Consider the following 19,160-nt stretch of genomic DNA (forward strand, 5'->3'; position numbering starts at 1 on the left):
TTTTGCTGCTTTTCTGGGTCTGGTTGGAATACAATGGAGATCTAGCTGTTACCTGTTCAGCTACCTGTTTCCTCATTCCCCTTGTCAAGGAATTTTCCTAGCTTCTTACTATCCTGCCTCACCCCCAGGTTAACACTCACTCCTCTGTGCCTCCTTGTGCAGGCTTGTAAGCAGCTCCCCTTCCCCTGGGCTGCGGCTGGGCTGCCTGCCTTTCCTTCCGGACCAGGCTGTGGCTCCCCGAGGCTGTAGCACCCAATGCAGGGCTGGAAGCCATTTGCTGGTAACAGTGGCTGCAGGAAGGCTCACCTGGCCTGGAGACCTGGTTTCCATCTCAGCGGTGGGGGTAGGGGGTGGTTAATATTGGAAATTGACACATCTGATCACATCACTTCTTTCCCCCAAACTCTCCAAAAGGCCCCATTGCACTGAGGAAAACCTGGTCCTCAGAATCACGGCCCATTATCCTCTCACCTCACCTTCTTTTTCATTCTGCTCCAGCATCCCATCCTCAAAGCTCCCCTCGCTGGGGTTCCGCCCAGCCTCCGTGGGGAATGTTCCTCTTTTTCCCCGCCCCCCATCCCCCCCCCACCCCCTTTCACTCCAGGCTTCCTCCTTTGCTTGAATGACTGTCCACAGGTTTAAAACTGATAAACTCTCCCATCTTATTTTATTGTCTGTCGCTCCCCACCACCTTATCACCTCCTACAGGGCCGGGATTTTATCTGCTTTGTTTCCCCAGCCCCTGCAACAGGCCTGGAGCACAGAAGCTCGGGAAATGTGTTAACCGCTAAACAAATGAGCGAATGAAGCAGTGGGCGCGCTGGGGAGCTGGGTCTATCCACCATCCAAAGCCTTCGGGGCGGGGCTGCGGCACCGCGGAGGGGAGGGCGGGGCGCGCAGGTGCGTGTCCGGGGGGCGTGGCTGGGGCGGGGCAGGCGCCGCCCCCGGCACCGCGGAACCCAGGCGCGCGGGCCGGCGCCGCCCGGAGGACTTAGGGGAGGGCGCCCGCACCGCCGGAAGCCGCGCGGGGACCGCGGGGCCGTGGCAGGAGGGCCCCGGAGGTGCCATGGAGCAGCCCGAGCCGGACGCCGCCTCCGAGGACGCCATGGACTCGTTCCTGGAGAAGTTCCAGAGCCAGCCTTACCGTGGCCGCTTCCGCGAGGAGCGGTGGGAAGAGGTAGGCGGGCCGTGGGCTCCGCGCACACGCGGGCGCATGGTGCGGGCTCCCGCCTCCCTCAGCCCCCGGACCCTGGCGCTGCCGGCGGACGGGTGGTTTCTACTCAGTGTTAGAAGTCGGCCTCGAGGGTCTTCTTAGCCTGCCAGTACATCTGGGAGTCCAGGCCTCGGAGTCGGACAGACCTGTGCCTCTGGTCCCGGGTCAGTTATTTAAGTTCTGGGAGCCGCCTCCCGGGTTATAAATGCCGGGACTGGAGCACCAGCCTCTTAGGCTTGTGGCGAAGATGGAGTGAGCGGCGGCCAAGTGCCGGGACAGGGAGCTCTCAGTGAGGGAGGATCACTACCGCGCTGGTAAGAAGGTGGTAACTGGAGAGTCTTTAGAGATCATGATTCTACACGCATTTTACAGTTGGAAACCGAGGCCTGGATAGGGAGCGATACAGCCAATCGTGATGCTTTGCAAATCATGATAAGTAAGAAAATTTTGATGTCGAGACTTGGAGTTGGAGCTGCTCAGTGGCAAATCCTATTTGTATAGTTCATTCTTCTCTTAACCATCTCCAGGAATTTGAAAAGATCCCCCTGTTTATGAAGAAAGCACCGTCAAAAATTGATCCCAAGGAGAATCCTGACCTGGCTTGCCTCCAGTCAATTATTTTTGATGACGAGCGACCTCCAGAAGGTATCTTCCATGACTCTAACGTTTGTTTTGTGTCTCCATAGAATTGAGGTCAAGGGTGAGTCGTTCTGATTTATAACAAGTAGTAGTTAGTTAGCCTGAGATAATTTGTCACTATTTATTCCATATACAGTTTTTTTTGGCTACCTACTAAATGCTAGGCATTAGGGATAGAGGGATGAAGAAGACTGCCCTCAAAGGTCATGACCCAGTGGGTAGCCAGATTGTCCTAAACAATCAGGATAAAACGTGTGTGGTAAGTGCTAACATGTAGCTACATACTAGGTGCTGCTGGAACACTGAGGGCAGAGAGGTAGGAGTGGGCTCACAATGGACCAGAAATTGGAACTGAATCTTAACAATTGTGTAGGCTCTTACTAGGGTGAGGAGGGAATTTTTATCTAGGGAGTAAAAGAACATAAAGCAAAATGGGGGGGGGGGGGGAGAGAGTATAATTTCCCCCCATTTCTTCAGTAACCAAAAAGAAAGTTCTTTAAGAGCTAGGGTAAGTACGCCTTTTTCTTGTGTGCTTCTTTTTTGGTAAGCACTTAATAATCTTCCTTGTAAAATATTTGGAATTAATTGTAGCATTACATACACAGGACTATTTTTCCATGTTAATACCCAGTTTTATAGGATTAATTTTTGAGTTTTCTTTCCCTTTTAGTTTCTTCTATTTGGTTTATTGTGTTTCATTGTTGCATGATTTAGAATATTTTTAACTTGAGCCTTTTAAAAAATAAATATTATTTCTTATTTTCTTTGCAGAACAAGCCAAGACCTATAAAGATGAGGGCAATGAATACTTTAAAGAAAAAGACTATGAAAAAGCTGTGATTTCGTATACTGAAGGCTTAAAGAAAAAATGTGCAGACCCTGATTTGAATGTTGTTCTTTATACCAACCGGGCAGCAGCACAGTTCTATCTGGGTAATTTATTTCATTGTTGAGTGCTTTCAAAAGAGTTAACTTATGATAAAGCTATTATGATGGCTAGTGGAGAGTTTGAGAGTGTCAGGAAAAAAAGCTACTTATCCCAGACTCCTAGGGTTCTTTACTCTAATGCAGCGGTCGCCAACTTTTCGGACCTCACGGACCTCCACCAGTGGTCCGCTGCAATGGACTCTGATCTTCCAGGTAGACTTGGTGAAAAGAGAAACCAGATAGAATGCATACTTTTTGCTATCTGAACCAAATGAGTGGCATCACATACCTTAATAATAGGAGTTGATATGATCTGGGATTTTTTTAGCACACATGCTTCTATTCCCTCAAAAAATGTCTCCTCTTCCTCCTTCCCCTGCTCTGGCCTTCCCAAGGATGCTAGAAGGATTGAGATCTTTGTATAAAACTATATTATCTAAGGGAGAATTTCTCAAAGAGTATTCTATGGGACTCTGAAAAAAAATTCTTTGGACAAGTTTGGAAAGTGCTGCTTCTCTGTGGGGGATTTGCAGTGTACATTAGTATGTTAAGGACTCTGAGGCAACTTACAGCAAAGAACTTTACCTGATGATTCTCAAGTTTTGTAAGCCCCATCTTCAAGTAACACTTACTAATATGCAGTACTGTTCTGCAGATGTGACTTTGGGAAATACTGATTATTTGCTGGTGGCTAGTCTTGGTCATTTTAAACCCATGTAAATAGAGGACCTAGGAATGAAACCAGGCATTTCTAAGGGTATGGGAAAGAATAGGCCTTGTAATCTAGCTGGGATGAGTCTGTTGGGACTCATCACCATTTGGGCACAGTTTCTCCCCAACCATCATCTACTCAAACTGTTTTCTCATTTAGCCTCTTTCATTATAAAATTCTAAAAAGTATGAGTGGTGCCTGGCCAGCATGGCTAAGTGGTTGAGTGTTGACCTGTGAACCAGGAGGTCATGGTTCCATTCCTGGTCAGGGCACATGCCCGGATTGCTGACTTGATCCCCAGTGTGGGGCGTGCAGGAGGCAGCCGATCAATGGTTCTCTCTCATCATTGATGTTTCTCTCTTTCCCTCTCCCTTCCTCTCTGACATCAATAAAAATAAAAATAAAAAAAGTGGTGTAGAACTTTAAAGATTAGTTGGGCTAGCCAATGCCCTCAATTTGCTAGGCCCAGAGAGGGACCCTTTCTTTAGTGCCAGAACCTGGACTAGAAACCCAGTCTTCTAATTTCTGGAGGAATACATTTTCTCCATTCAGTGTTTAATACTCTGTGCCAGGCACTGGCATCATAGAGATGAGACCTGACTTTAACTGTGTGTTAGGCACTGCACTGTGAAGAAGAGCTACATAGTTCTTTTCTTTGGGGAGATTAAACGATGTAATTTATAGGGCTAATAAGAACAAAAGCACCTTGCAAGAAAAAAATGTGTGTGTGAGGACACCAGAGGAGCAAATGGATAAATATGAGAGCCATTCCTTAAGTATGTCACTGGTATGGCTTACAAAGCACATTTCACATTTAATTTCTCTAAATTTGTTACCCCTCTTGACCTCATAGCAACTATGTAAGGTAGGATAAATTCTTAGAAGAATATTATTAGGTTACAATGTATCCACAAAGTGCATGCTAATTTGCTCTTTAATTTACTATTAGAGTGCCCTTTTTTCATATCTGGATATTATATAACTTTATTTTACCAATTTCATGTTAATCTTAATTTCTCTAATTCCTGATGTTGGGCATCTTTTCATGTGCTTACTAGCTAGCCATCTATAGTTTGGTGGGTTGGTTGCCTGATGTTTTAAGCGTTTCTAAGGCTTTTGATGAGCACAATTATATATTTTTTTCTCAAAACAGTTGCTTTGATTATATTTATCCAAGATTGTACAAGAGTGTCTTTGTCTCTACACATAAAATTTTGAAAATATTCTGATCTTAAACCATGTTGTTTCTTTTACTAAATGATGTTTCATCAGGCAATTTTCGTTCTGCTCTCAATGATGTGACGGCTGCCAGAAAGCTAAAACCTTGCCACCTCAAAGCAATAGTAAGAGGTAAGTCTTGTAGAACTAAGTATGATAGTAATTAAGGAAAAGTTAGCACTATGGTACCAAAAGTTGAGACATTTTAGATTTGGTATGAAGGTGCTAAAATACTAATGAAATTACCTTATTTTTGCAATCTTGATGTTAAGTTCCTAGTCCTTATCAATAGCAACATGCCATTTAAAAAAAAATTCTCCAGAAAATAATCCAACCCTTTGTGTTTTAAGAATTTGTAGAGAAATTAAAATTCCTCATTTCACATTAATAAAGGATAAAATTAATTAAAGCAGTTCCAAAAGCCACATTCTAATTTTTTTCCAAATTAGTTGATTGAACAGTGAAATCTTCAAATGTCATGTTAATGCTAATTAAAAGATAAGTTATGGAACCTTTGCTGATAACTCTGAGGCTGAGATGTTCCTGATTATTTTTTTTCTTGTAGTCTGACCTTTCTATGTAATAATAGTGCTTTTATTACTTTTTATACTTAACCTTTTTTAAAAGAAGCTCAAAGGTGCTTTGCAAACTTTTTTATTCCTCAAATATTAATTTTCCCTATATCCTCATGGACCAACTTAAAATGCTTTATCAAAGTTATGCTTCTTTAGATATTTATGATTGGGGGTGATAGGTAGATCCATGTGTCTCATAGGGAAAGAAGGTACTGAACAAAGATTGGCAAGTAAATTGAATGGAGTCCTGTGGAACTGTCCTCGTGTTGGAAGTCTATAATCCTCAATTGAATTGTCAGTTTTACCTTACCATGTGACCTTGGCAAGACACCCATTCTGCGTATCAGTTTGTTTATCTTTGGAAGATGAAGTTGGATTCTGTTGACATCTCAGCACTTATTGTTCTCATATTGAGAAGTTCTGTGGAAAGCCGAAAAACTGAGCATGATTAAAGGAGAAGCAGCTTAAACTGGGAGCCATCAAGAACAGTTTTAGGAGAGACCTAATGTCTTTGGTCTTGCCACTGCTTTGACTAATGGCTGAGGCAGATTCTGCTTTCTGACTCCATTTAGAAAAATGACCTGAGATGGACTTTATTCTTCTCATTTGAACCTGAAGCTCAGGGGTGCTGAGTCCTTTGTGTAATGCCTAGTTGGTAAATGACAGCCAGATTTCCAGCCAGATCTTCTTCTGAGGCCTATGCTTTTTGCCACTAAGCTGCAGCCTTCCCTACTTTAAGAGTCCTTAAGACTAAGGAGTCTCACAGGAGTTTTGAGTTGAGGGCCCTAGAGACCTTTTGATCTAAGATACAAAAATGGTCTTCTAGTCTTGGGAATACAGTACAAGGGTCTTTATCTGTTTTCTCTTCAGGGTGCTGCCTGGTGGCTGGTGGAGGTAGGGATTCTTCCTCAAGGGGGCTCTTTCCATGCATGTTGTCCATGGGTCCTAAGAGTTCTGGGTTCTGCAGGTGCCTTATGCCATCTGGAACTGAAAAACTTTGCTGAGGCTGTGAACTGGTGTGATGAGGGGCTGCAGATAGATGCCAAAGAGAAGAAGCTTCTGGAAATGAGGATTAAAGCAGACAGACTAAAGGTTGGTGGCAAAATCAGTAGCCACTTGGCATTTAATTAACTTTAATAACAAATTTGCATTCCCCAGATTGTGTCTTTTTGGACATTGTAAACTTTTTCTTCTTTAAAAACAAAAATCAAGAACCAAAAAGTTTTGACCAAGACGTACGTACGAACCCTCATCAGGCAGGTCCACCTTTCGGACCTGCATACAGAGACCCACCAGCATTCCTGGATGACAAACCACAACACGTGTTGACCCAAGGTCTATCTTTAGCTGCCACAGAAACAAACAAGGATGGAAGGAATGTCAACATGTACTGACTCTACAAATGACAAGAGTAAAAAGGAAGAAACAGAGCCTCCTGGAAGCGAGTCAAGTGAAGAGACCAGAGATATATTAACTGATATGAAGGAAATTAGAGATCAGCTACTGGAGAGAATTGATTCTATCCTAAGTGCAATTGATAGGTTGGCCAAGTTAAAGGAGGCTAAGTTTAAATCACTAGAGACAAAAGTAGATAAGTTATAGACTGATGTGTCTTTTATGTATTCCAGAGCAAGGCAAGATACTTCTCTAACTGGGAGGTGGTATCCAAGTCTTCCAGATGTAACCAACCCTCCGCTTGCTGTCACCATTCCTTTTGCTCCTCCTTCTCATGCACAAAGCAAGCCTCTTAACAAATGGGATGATTGGTAATCGTTCAACAAACAACAAATTTAAATGCCTAATAAGACACTATAATATCTTTACTTCAACTGGACAGTATTCTGCCATGAGATTATATCACTGCTACATGCTGTGTACAGTACCACTATTATGATCAATCAAGTAAATAAATAAATACATAAATAAGAATACATTGGAAAAGGAAGAACTAAACCAAGAGAAGAAAGGTGGCAGTTTCAAAAGACCCATAGTGGTATCCATTTGATGTCAGTCTCTCTACCGAGAATGCTCTTGCTCCTTCATCTGGTGGAATCTTCCTCGTATATCTAAAACCACCTCCTCAAAGGGGCAGAGTCAGTTACTCCCTCCTCTGTGGTTCACAGCACTTGGTTCACATTGCCAGGGTAACACATCACAGATCTTTTACTTGTCTGTCCACCACACACACACACACACCCGGCACCCCCCCTCCCGTGGACTGAATCTTTGGGTACAGGAACTGTAGATTTTTAAATGTTGATTGAACATCCATCTTAATGTAAACCACTGGTATCCCTTGACATTGGAGCCTGTATTGGATAGAGAACAGAGGTAGTAATTTTTATGAGCAGGCTGGGATAACATAAGGAAGCAAGTTCCTTGGAGCTGATGCATCTGAATTTATTTTCAGCGGACTGAACAGAGGGATATAAGGAAAGCAAAGCTGAAAGAGAAGAAGGAGCAGAATCAGAATGAGGCTTTACTCCAGGCCATCAAGGTAAGCTCTCAAACCTTAGGCCCTTATGGTCTTGCTAAACCCAAGAATCCTGAAGTCTCTTGGGAACCTTTCTTGGGATGCTTTACTTGAATGAATTTGTTCATTTTTTTCTCCTGCTTTGATAAAGTTTCGTGATGAAGGGGCTCTGGAGTCAGACTCCCTGAGTTCAGTCAGCTCTCCCACTTGTGTGCATATGTTGGTCTCGGGTAACCTATACTGAATAGTTGCTATGGGTTAAGCATCATTTAATCTTCACAGTAGCCTTCTGAGGTAGGATTTCTTGCTCCTGTTTTGCTAGCTGATGACATAGTCTCAGAGAGGTGAAGAAACCTCACATGGCCAATGTGTCAGAGCCAGGTCCTTGCTCTTAGCCAGTGTTCTACTGCATCCTGAAAAAGTCTGAATTTTAGGATGTTGTTCCTCTAACTATGGCAACAACAGCAATAAGTTCTACCTCCCTTTCCCTCTCTTCACTGTGTTTTAAATGAATGTAGTCTGATCCAAATCCTGCTTTTACCTGGTGAGCAAGTCACCTGCTGAGCCTTGGCTTGCCCCTCTCTTCATTGTATTTATCTATCTATCTTAAAAGAACCTGAGTTTCTGAAGACAATCATCCAGTTCTTTTAAAAATATATATAATTTTTATTGATTTCAGAGAGGAAGTGGGGAGACAGAGAGAGAAATATCAGTGATGACAGAGAATCATTGATCAGCTACCTCTTGCACATCCCACACTGGGGATTGAGCCCGCAAGCCGGGCATGTGCCCTGACTGGGAATCAAACAGTGACTTCCTGGTTTATAGGTTGATGCTCAACCCCTAAGCCACACCGGTGGGCTTCACTGTGTTTCACCTGGTGAGCAAGTCACCTGGTGAGACTTGGCTTGCTTGGTCTTGGTCTTCACAATGGACATAACACCTGCTTTGAAAGTGTGGGGTAGGCTCTTTGGTGAGTTAAATTGTGCACCCATTTAAGTGACTTCTTGACTTTGAGAACTTCACACTACTAAGATGCACTCCACTAGTCCCTCCTCACAACAAGCAATCTGCTAACATGTATTAACAGGCTAAACAAAATGGAATTCTCCCGATTTGCCATCTAATCATTCATAATGAGGGATTTTTAAAAATATATATATCTTTATTGATTTCAGAGAGGAAGGGAGAGGGAGAGAGAGATAGAAACATCAATGATGAGAGAGAATCATTGATTGGCTGTCTCCTGCATGTCCCCTGGGGATCAAGCCCACAACCCAGGCATGTGCCCTTGACCGGAATCGAACCTGGGACCTTTCAGTCCGAAGGCTGAAGCTCTATCCACTGAGCCAAACCAGCAAGGACCACAATGAGGGATTTGATCATTTTTTTAAAAGTAGGATATTGGAATGCCCAGATATTTGTACACAGACCTTATTTTGGTTCTCTCCTTTAGTCTAACTCTGCATCTCAGAAACTTCACTGTACAAAAGACAGTATAGACACAAAGCCATACATACTATATTTTAACAATAGCTTAGAGTAGGGGTCAGCAAACTGCAGCCCTGCCTGTTTATGTTACCTATGACTGTTTTTACACTACAATGCCAGAATTGAGTAGTTAACTTCAACAGAGACCATTTGACCCACAAAGCCTAAAATATTTCTTATCTGATCCTTGAAGGGAAAGTTTGCCAATCTCTGATTTAGGAGATAACATCAAAGGCAATTTGAATTGCATGTAATTTTCCCCTCCTTTGTAGCCTTAGAAATCTCCACACATACACATAAGAGGTGACCCCACTATTCAGACGTAGCTTTATCCTTATTTCCATAAGACAGTCAAGATTAAGTCGCTGTGCATTATTTTTAGTATTCCATGCCCTGGCTAAACTGAAGCACATGCCACACTCTTCGCTCTTGATCTTTTCTGTGCACATGTTCCTTTGGGTGGAATGCCCTTCCACCTTCCCCCATTTCTACTTCTCTGCCTTTCAAAGTCTTTGTTTAAGGCCTACCTTCCCCCAGTCACCTCCAGGCCCCAGACTGAATTAATTATTCGTGGTCTGCAGTTCTAAAGCTTTACTTCTTATTGTATATTGTACTTATTTCCATAGCTAGCTCCCCACTAGACCCCGAGCTGGTCTTGAGGGCAGAAACCATCTCTAGCCAGGCTCTGTTTTTGGTAGATGTTCAGGGAAGTTCAGTTAAACAAGTGATGCCAACTATGTGCTAGGCCTCAGGGATAATGACAGAGTCAGGAAGCTTGCAGTGTTATGGTTTCCCTTTTTGTGAAATGGGTTTGCATCCTTCCACACAGTACAGTTTCTGTCTCTACCCCAGGCTAGGAACATCAGGCTAGTCTCTGAAGCTGCCAGTGAGGATGAAGATTCTGCCTCAGAAGGTCTAAGTACGCTCCTGGATGGGCTCAGCTTTGAGAACCCCTACGGCACCAGGCTGAGTATAGATGACCAGGGCAGACTGAGCTGGCCTGTGCTCTTTCTGTACCCGGAGTATGCCCAGTCGGACTTCATCTCTGCTTTTCATGAGGACTCCAGGTACTTGCATGCCCAGGAACCCTGTGCTCTTGCTTGCATGCTCTTTTCCTGTGGTCTCTGCAGGAGGGACAGGTGGATTTTTGGTTGAGGGAAGAGAATAGTGTAGAGGGTTTCAGTCTGGTTTGGCATAATCTGAATCTTATAGCTGAATTCTCCCTTTGCTAACTAGCTTTGCAATGACAGACACAGTCTCACCACTGTACTGGCGGGGCTAGTAAGTATAACACCACAGTACAGTGTTTGTACGTATCTGGTGAGATATGAAATCATTGTAGGTAGTACATGCATAGTAATTTAAGTGTATATTTATTAGAAAAAATATAACTAGCTGTTTTAACATGTGATTTCCTAGGGTTAATGCTTAGAATGTGGCTAAATGTGAGGAATGTTGTTAAGCTTCAGTCAGGCTTAAATGTAAAGAAAATTACTTTAAATTAATTTAAAGAAATTTACTATGTCATAATAGGACAAGTGATACACATACACGTTTTGGGCACTGTTGTCAGAATGGCTTACACCTGCATTTCGTGCTTTATACATTATTGATATCTCTGATTTGGTGTCTGGGGACTGTTATGTGGGAAAGTAGGTCATGAGTTATTGATACCCAGAAAGTGCATGTTATATCCTTAGGTTTATTGATCATCTAATCGTGATGTTTGGTGAAACACCCTCTTGGGACTTAGAGCAAAAATACTGCCCTGAGAATTTAGAGGTAAGAGAAATTTTATTTTGTTCTTCTATGGTAGTGGTCACCAACCTTTCAGAACTCGCGGACCACCGGGTGGCGACCGCTGCTCTATGGGATATTTTGAGGGGGGGAGAGGGTTTCATTGCCCTTTTTTTTTTTTTTAATCTTTATTGTTGAAAGTATTATATATGTCCCCTTTTTTACATTCATTGCTTTTTTAAAAAATTGTAAAATTTTATACAGAACATAAACTTTATCATTTTATATTCCATATATTTACCATAAAATGCCATTTTTTAAATTACTTTATTGATTAAGGTATCACATATTTGTCATCAAACCCCCCCCATTCCCTTCCCAAACCCCCCCACACGCATGCCCCCCTCCCCCTGTTGTCCGTGATCACTGGTTAGGCTCATATGCAAGCACAGCCTTTTTTTTTTTTCTCTTTTTAAATGTATTTTATTGATTTTTTTTTTTTTTTTTTTTTTACAGAGAGGAAGGGAGAGGGATAGAGAGTTAGAAACATCGATCAGGTGCCTCCTGCACACCCCCCACTGGGGATGTGCCCGCAACCAAGGTACATGCCCTTGACCGGAATCAAACCTGGGACCCTTGAGTCCGCAGGCCGACTCTCTATCCACTGAGCCACACCGGCTAGGGCAAGCACAGCCATTTTTAATTTTAGTTATTAAATTATATATATGTAACTATTATTCATTATAGTTCAGTACATTCACATTATTATGCAACCATCACCACTATCCATCTCCATTTTCATCATCCCAAACTGAAACTCTGTACCCATTAAATAGTAACTGCCTATTTTCCATTCCCCTAGAAACCACCATTTTACTTTGTCTCTATTAAACTTGACTACTTTAGGTACCTCAAATGAGTGGAATCCTACAATATTTGTCTGTGGGACTGGCTTATTTTACTTAGCATGTTTTCAAGGTTCATCCATGTTGTAGCATGTGTCAGAATTTCCTTTTTAAGGCTGAGTAATATCCCATTGTTGGAATTAAAAAATAATCACAAATGACAGTATAAAGAGTCTGACTTCTAACCATTTCAGAAAGATTCCAGCTCATCCCCCATCACTACTGAATACTTCAGTGTCTGTTTGTTACAAGGACATTTTCCTTCATAATCCCATCAACCATCAAAATAAGGAAATTAACTTTGATACATTGAATTGTTAGGGTAGGGAAGGCTCATAGGCCTGGGCTTGAGTCTTGGCTGCTCTGTTTATTGTCTGGGTTTCAATGGTGAGTTATTTCCCTTCTCTGAGCCTGGTTCTATCTTTGGAAAATGGAGCCGATAATACCGTTCTTCGTATCATTGTGCAGGACTGAGTGCTTTATATTCCACAGCTCTGTGCTGGAGGCATTCAGCTAATAACAGTCACCATCTCTTTAACTGTTCCCTAGACTGGGCCTGAACATGCCTGGTGCTGCTGCAGCCATTGTTTGTATCTCACTCCCATTCCTCCGTTAATCTTGCAGGTCTACTTTGAAGATGAGGACAGGGCAGAACTGTACCGGGTGCCTTCTAAGAGCACCTTGCTGCAGGTGCTACAGCACCCCAGGTGAGTCTCTTCATGAGACTGAGTAGAACAGGGAAGATGCTCACCCACCATTCCAGGGATCCAGCCAGGTTCTCATTCCACTGCTAATTGCCTTGTACTTCCTACCTTCTGCCCTGGACATGAAACGGTGAGATGGCAACCATGGAGACTGGTCCAGCCATTTGCCAAACGAGTGGCAGTGTGATGACTGAGCTCATTGCACTGCAGTCATGGCGCCCTCAGCCTGGGAGATGTGAGTGGGACTGGTCTGAGGAGGAAAAAGCTGCGTGGCTTTTGTATCTGAAGGTAGCTGGGATGGCCCTACTGCTCCCAATTGTGCCTTGTCCCCTGATGTTGTTATAAGGAAAGAGCATTGGCTCTTGAAGCCAGACACCATTGTTTCATGGCTGTGTGATTCTAAGCACACACTGCCTCTCTGGGGCTATTTCCTCATCTCTAGAATGGGAATAACAACTCTTGCCTACATACTTACCAGGTATTTGAGAGCTGATGAGAGAGTAGGAGACAAAGTGCTTTTGTAAACTGGAAAGGATGGTCTTGCTCTAAGAGAACACCTTCCTTAGTAGCAGTGGCAGCCAGTTGGATTTGGCAGTTGTCACTTGCTTCTGCTTTGGGGTGTTCCTAGACTATAAAGATGCCCTCAGTAGACGTGTAAGTTGACTTTTGGACTCCTTTCCCTGAGCTTTGAGCAAATGCTCTTGCATTTAGGCTCAAAGAGCCCGATGTGCTAGGGGAATGAATGTGGTTGGGTGTGGGGAGAAATGAGGCTGGAGAGCTAGGTTAAGGCCATGTGTGAAGGCCTTGAATGTTCTGTCTAAGGAACATGATCTTTATTCTGATGGTGGTGTATGGAGCCACAGGGTAAAATTTATACAGGAATGTACAAATTTTTTAAAAATTTATATTTTTATTGATTTCAGAGAGGAAGGGAGAGAGAAACATTGATGAGAGAGTCATTGATCAGCTGCCTCCTGCATGCCCCCTCCTGGGGATTGGACGCGCAACCCAGGCATGTGGCCTGACCAGGAATCGAACCATGACCTCCTGGTTCATAGGTTGATGCTCATCCACTGAGCCATGCTGGCCAGGCAAGTGATTTACAGATTTTAAGTGTACTATTGATGGTGTGACCTGAAATAGGGGATGGATTTGAGAGAGGTTTAGGAGGCAGATTGGGTGGGAATTGCTGATGTGACTGACTCAGTACGAGTGTCCAGCTGCTCTTTATGCTTCTGTTTTGGGTTGACAAGCAGGAGGTGAAGATTTCTTTAAATATGATCAGTGACTTCTCTTGGTAGTATTTTTTTCTGGCCCCAAATCTCCTTTTTATTTTATTGACAAATTCTTAGCTGTTTATTTTCTCAATTGTTAGAAAATTACCTAGATTCTTTAAAGTCCTGAGTTCCACTCTCCCCTATCTCCTAAAGGGGGCGGGGGGGGGGGAGGGCTGTTTAACAGAAAACAGACTGATTTGTGGAAAAGACCAATTTGATGCTTCTCAGAAAATGTAAACGCTGTTGGAAGTCATTGCTTTGTAAATGACTGGTATAGACAAGAGGCTACCCAGGACAGGTGTCCAGAAATTTCAGTCCCTGGACTTGAGCCAAGATACAGGCCCCTCTGTCCAAATCCAAGCACATTGGGTAATGCTAACGCCCCTCAAGCTGGGAGGCCAAGGCCTTGCCTGTTTCTCCAACCTGCCCCACTCCGTTTGCTTTATGCCCAACAACAGCAAACATTCTAGTGACCCGCACTGCCTGGCTTCACATCCCCAGCACAGCCCCTTATCCAAATGAAAGTCAAGCTCAGACATGACATTTCCAAGAAACCTTTCCTGATTCCTCTTTCCCATAGAGGGAAACACACCTCTTGGGCTAAGGCTGTACCTCACCAGTGCTTCTACAGTTGTTCCTTGCTGTCCTGGATTGATTATTTATCTCCCTCCCTCTTGGGCTTGAGAGCAGGGACAGGGGTTTTTGTTTGTTTTTTAATCTCTGTTTTCAGCACAGTGCCTGGCTCACCCTGGGTATTCACTATTGAATGAATGAAAGCATGTTCTTGTAGTTTTTTATGTCATGTTTAGCCACCGACACTCAAGGCTAGAGGACTGGCTCAGAGGTTCTGGCGAGGTTATAAGGGGGTGGAGTTATGCCAATTTGCCAGATTTTTAAACAACCCAACAAATAAATATGCTAAACTTACATTGTAATGTTGACTCACATCCAAAGGTTCACCTTGAATGTTGTTGGGAAAGCCCTTGGATGATTAAGATTGCAATTCAATTCACTCCTCTCTTTTATTGTATTCACTGCAGGTACTTTGTAAAAACCCTGACACCAGCATTTTTGGTCTGTGTGGAATCCTCTCCTTTTTGTAGAAATTATCTCCGGGGGAGAAAGGTGCACCAGGTAAAGTGACTGAGCCAGGCGGCAGAGCCAGGCCACCTGGATCTCCTCCCAGACCCGCCTCTGCCTGGAATACAGCATACTTGAATCAGCTGGACATACTCCTAGAATCCAACACTTTTTTGTCACCCTGGAGACAGTCCTTCCTCACATTGTGGGTGGGGAAGAGCTGCTGACTTCCTTGAGCTGCAGCCGCTCTGATCAAAGTGCTGAGCCTCAGCTAGTCTTCATTCTCCTCTGTTGATACAAAACTCTCTGCCTTGGTCAAGGCATCCTTAAGGACTCTGAGCTGTGCTAACTACCAGCCTCCCTCTGAAGGGACCATGTGTTGCGGTTACCACAGCAACTGACCCATGGAACTCACTGAACTGACTCAGGATCTAGTGACCTGGTTCTGAACCGTTGTGGAGTTAGAGGCTTTGGAGAAGCTACCCCTCAAACTGCATATATACAAACCATGCATGTAATTTAAGGCACTAAAGCTGAGACTGACCTCCGGTTATTTCATGAGCATGGAGGGTTGCTCTGTGTGGATACTGAAGATACCTTGGGGTAAGATGGGGCCAGGAAAACTGGGTCCTGTTTCTACATCTATAAACACCTAGGCATTCTCCAGAACCCCTAAAAGGTTTGCCAGTTTTCCTGATCTTTGCAATATGGAGGACTATCATACACTTCGACAGTGGACTCTGCATTCTTCCCCAGTTTTTCACGTTTTAGGATTTTGTGCCTTTTAAACTGGAAAACCTTTTGGCATGTTGAGTCACTGTCATAAGTTGTACCTAGAGGGCTTTATATGTCCTTACCTGTAGCCGTGGGACTTCTTGCAGTGCCCACCCCTTCCCCTGGGGAGGAGTGTACTTCCCTGAAGAGCCATGGTGTGGAAGGTTCATGTTTTTTCCTTTGCCATGAAAACGTATTTCCCAGATTAGGGCTGTTCCTTCAGCTTGGGTACCAGAATGGTAAGACAGTGGAGCAGAGCTGCAGCAGCTGTCCTGCAGCCACCGATTGTAACATGAATGAGGAATAAATGCTTGTTGTGGTAATGGTACTGAGATTTGGGGGTTTGTTACTACAGCAAAGCTAACTAATCTTTAAACTGAAACCAGCAGCTATCCTTAAAATGTACTAATGTGAGGTTTTGTGCCATGTGCTTCCTTGTCTTTGAAGGGTAACTTGGTGTGGATTATTTACAAAGACCACGCTGCTTGTGGCCAGGAAGCTGAAGTTCAGCTTCCATCCTAAGCCGGCTGGGCAATATAATCCATTCTCCCTTGCTTCCCAGCTAGAGGCTCCTGCTTGGTTCTCTTTGTAAGAACTCCGCACTTTGTGCAAGCGGCCAGGCATTCAGTTAGCAACAACCCATGGAAGCTCACAGAAGCCTTGAGAGTTGCTGGCCTAACAGGAGTGGACACCAAAGTGGTGTCTGAATGTGGGGAGCCTAAAGGTGCCACCCCCTTCTGCTGGCCCACATGCGCTACCCACCCACCTACCGTATGCAAAGGGCTAACTGGCCTAACAAGGGCAGCTGCCACTTACTAAGCACGTGCTGTTAGCCAGGCACTGTTGTCTTCCTTTTACTGACCAGAAAGGGCTGGGAGTATGAGGAAGGTCATACTTGCACAAGGTCACATGGCTATCAAGAGGCCCAGGAAGTCTGACCTGAGTCTCTAGTATGGGTCACTATGATATAAGCCGTTATTTTAAGTCAAGTAAAGAACCTTGATTTTCTTCACGTTCCCTAAATTTGCAATAACATCATAAAAATATTTTCCATAGTATAGAAAACTATCCATAATTATAAAAACTTTATCTAACTTTAAAACAAAGCTTTAAGCCCAGCCGGCGTGCTCAGTGGTTAAGCACCAACCTACGAACCAGATCACGGTTTGATTCCCGGTCAGGATACGTGGCCCTGGTAGGGGGTGTGCAGGAGGCAGCCGATCAATGATTCTCACCATTGATGTTTCTATCTCTCCTTTCCTCTCTGAAATAAATAAAAATATATTTTAAAAAAAAACAAAAAAAACTTGACATACCCTTGGATGCATAACCCATTTGAAAAAGCATTCTGGTGCCTTGGTGTAGAAATGGAAGGCCTGGCACTCAGGTAGTTAAGGAAATGATAATTTCAACAGATTTCTGCAAAGCTCTTTATGGAGAGCCCAGCAGGTGTCTCTTCCATTAAAACACAGAATATTAATGGAGCCCTTGATTTACATCCTAAGCTTGATTTACACGATGGTTTTGTTATGCATCAACCTTTGTCCCCAAGTATTAATTCTGCTAAATATTTCCCAGCCAGTTGCTTCTAGATCTCCCCAAGGAATGAGCAATGATAATACAGTCGGTACCTGTTATTTTGCAAGCATTTCCATTTCATCAATTTATGGTAAGAGGTAACACTGGCAACTTCAGGGAGGAGAAAGGTACACAATTTGAATATTTCAGTCTCTTCTCTAAGGAGAACAGTTCTGCAGGTGCTGCTTGGTTCTGGCTGGTGGCATTCCCCAGGAAGCTTGTAAAGCATCACATCAAGAAAACATGATCCAGGTTTGGACATAAACAGCAGACCTGAGTTCCCATTGGGGGTATTTCCTAAGTCATCTGGTTGTGAGGGAAGTGTTTCCTGAGAGCACAGTAAGGGTTAAGCATTTCATAAGCTCAGCCAGGCAACACGGGGAGGTAGGTACCATTATCATGAGGGCATCTTATAGATGAAGAATCTGAGACACACTAAGGGCAAGTAATTTGTCTAAGGTGCTAGAGGTGGATCTAGGATTATATCTCTTTGGAACTTTCAACAAATTATACTGCTCCTGGCTACTGCCAAGAAACACTGGCTTAAGACTCAGGACACCTAGGTTTCCAACTTGACCTTGGGCAAATCACTGCACTCTCAGTTAACGGAAAGCAGAGGACAGATACCTATTTCATATCTACAAGGCTTCTGTAGCTCAAAGGTTGATCCAACCAGACCTCTCTTAATATAGTAAGATCAACGGGGTGTAGCCTAATTTAGGGGATGTAGCACCTGGCCTGCAATCAGGCCTTTGCCAGTCAGATGGTATGTGGCAGGTGAATTCCCACTTTGGGCCTGTTCCCATCTGGTAAGTGCGGGTTCGACAGGCAGGCTCCAAGTGCTCCTCCCACTTTAGACTTCCTGAATTCTATATCATCCTCTAATCATTCTATAATTCATATGCTTAGGAGAGTTTAAAATTAATTGGTTTTAAAAAGTGCTTACATTTGGCTAGCCTGCATTATAGAGTACAAATTTAAATATATATGCGTCTATGCACGAATTCTAATTTCTCATTTATTTTAGACTAACTTGATTAGATAGACATAAATCAGTTTTATTTACTGAAATCACTTTTGCACAGGCAGAGGCCATGTGGTATGGTTGAGGGGCATAGGTTTTGATCAGTATTTGGGTTCTAGCTCTGATACTTAAGAACTGTGCATCCTTAAGTTGCTTAAATTTCAGGTTCGCTCCTTGGTAAACTGGGAGTAACAGCACCTCCCCTGCACAGTTTCAAAGACTGAAAACAGTGTATAAAAGGGCCTCACAGCACAATGGCACATGGAAAGCCCCCAACAAATAAAAAACAGACCATTAAAAGCAGTGAGCTCACATCAGTCTGATAATGTACAACCGAAATTATTCAAAGAAATGCTCAACTACAAAGTGGGCTCAGAGAAGGCAGCTACCCGAATACCAGGAGCTCTCAATGGACTTTGTACATTAGAATCATCCAGGGGCTTTTAAATTCCTGACAGCTGGCCACACCCTACCCCATAAGCAGAACCTCTGAGTAGGACCCACATGATTCCAATGTGTAGCCAAGGGTAAGCTCCCGTGCCTCACAGTCCAGCCTTTCTAGGTTTGCTGTCAGAATCCGCATCTCCTGACCTACATGCTGGGCCTGAGCTCCGTGGTAGGCTTGGGAGTCATAAGGGCTTGGCATAGGCTTTACTGAGGGAACCTGATGGTGTGTGCTTAGGGTGGGTTACTCTTGCAGTAACAAGTTGCTTGGAAGTTGTGTGACAGATGGAACAGCTGGCCAAGACAAGAACTGCAGTGCACTTGGAATCCGCCTAGGACAGTGGTCGGCAAACTCATTAGTCAACAGAGCCAAATATCAACAGTACAAC

General features: G+C 43.7%; 1 protein-coding gene across 1 annotated transcript; it reads left to right on the forward strand.

The window, feature by feature from the left end:
• Positions 1-929: 929 nt before the first annotated feature.
• On the forward strand, positions 930-16,930 carry TTC4 (tetratricopeptide repeat domain 4). The gene is made up of 10 exons (XM_079776041.1): positions 930-1,177; positions 1,741-1,858; positions 2,624-2,785; positions 4,764-4,841; positions 6,252-6,376; positions 7,695-7,781; positions 10,101-10,315; positions 10,949-11,030; positions 12,515-12,597; positions 14,912-16,930. The coding sequence occupies exons 1-10, from the start codon at positions 1,067-1,069 to the stop codon at positions 15,012-15,014; spliced, it is 1,164 nt and encodes a 387-aa protein (XP_079632167.1). The 5' UTR covers positions 930-1,066; the 3' UTR covers positions 15,015-16,930.
• The last annotated feature ends 2,230 nt before the right edge of the window (positions 16,931-19,160 follow it).

This window comes from Cnephaeus nilssonii, assembly GCF_951640355.1.
Source record: "Cnephaeus nilssonii genome assembly, chromosome: 7".
NCBI classification, from domain to species: Eukaryota; Metazoa; Chordata; class Mammalia; order Chiroptera; family Vespertilionidae; genus Cnephaeus; species Cnephaeus nilssonii.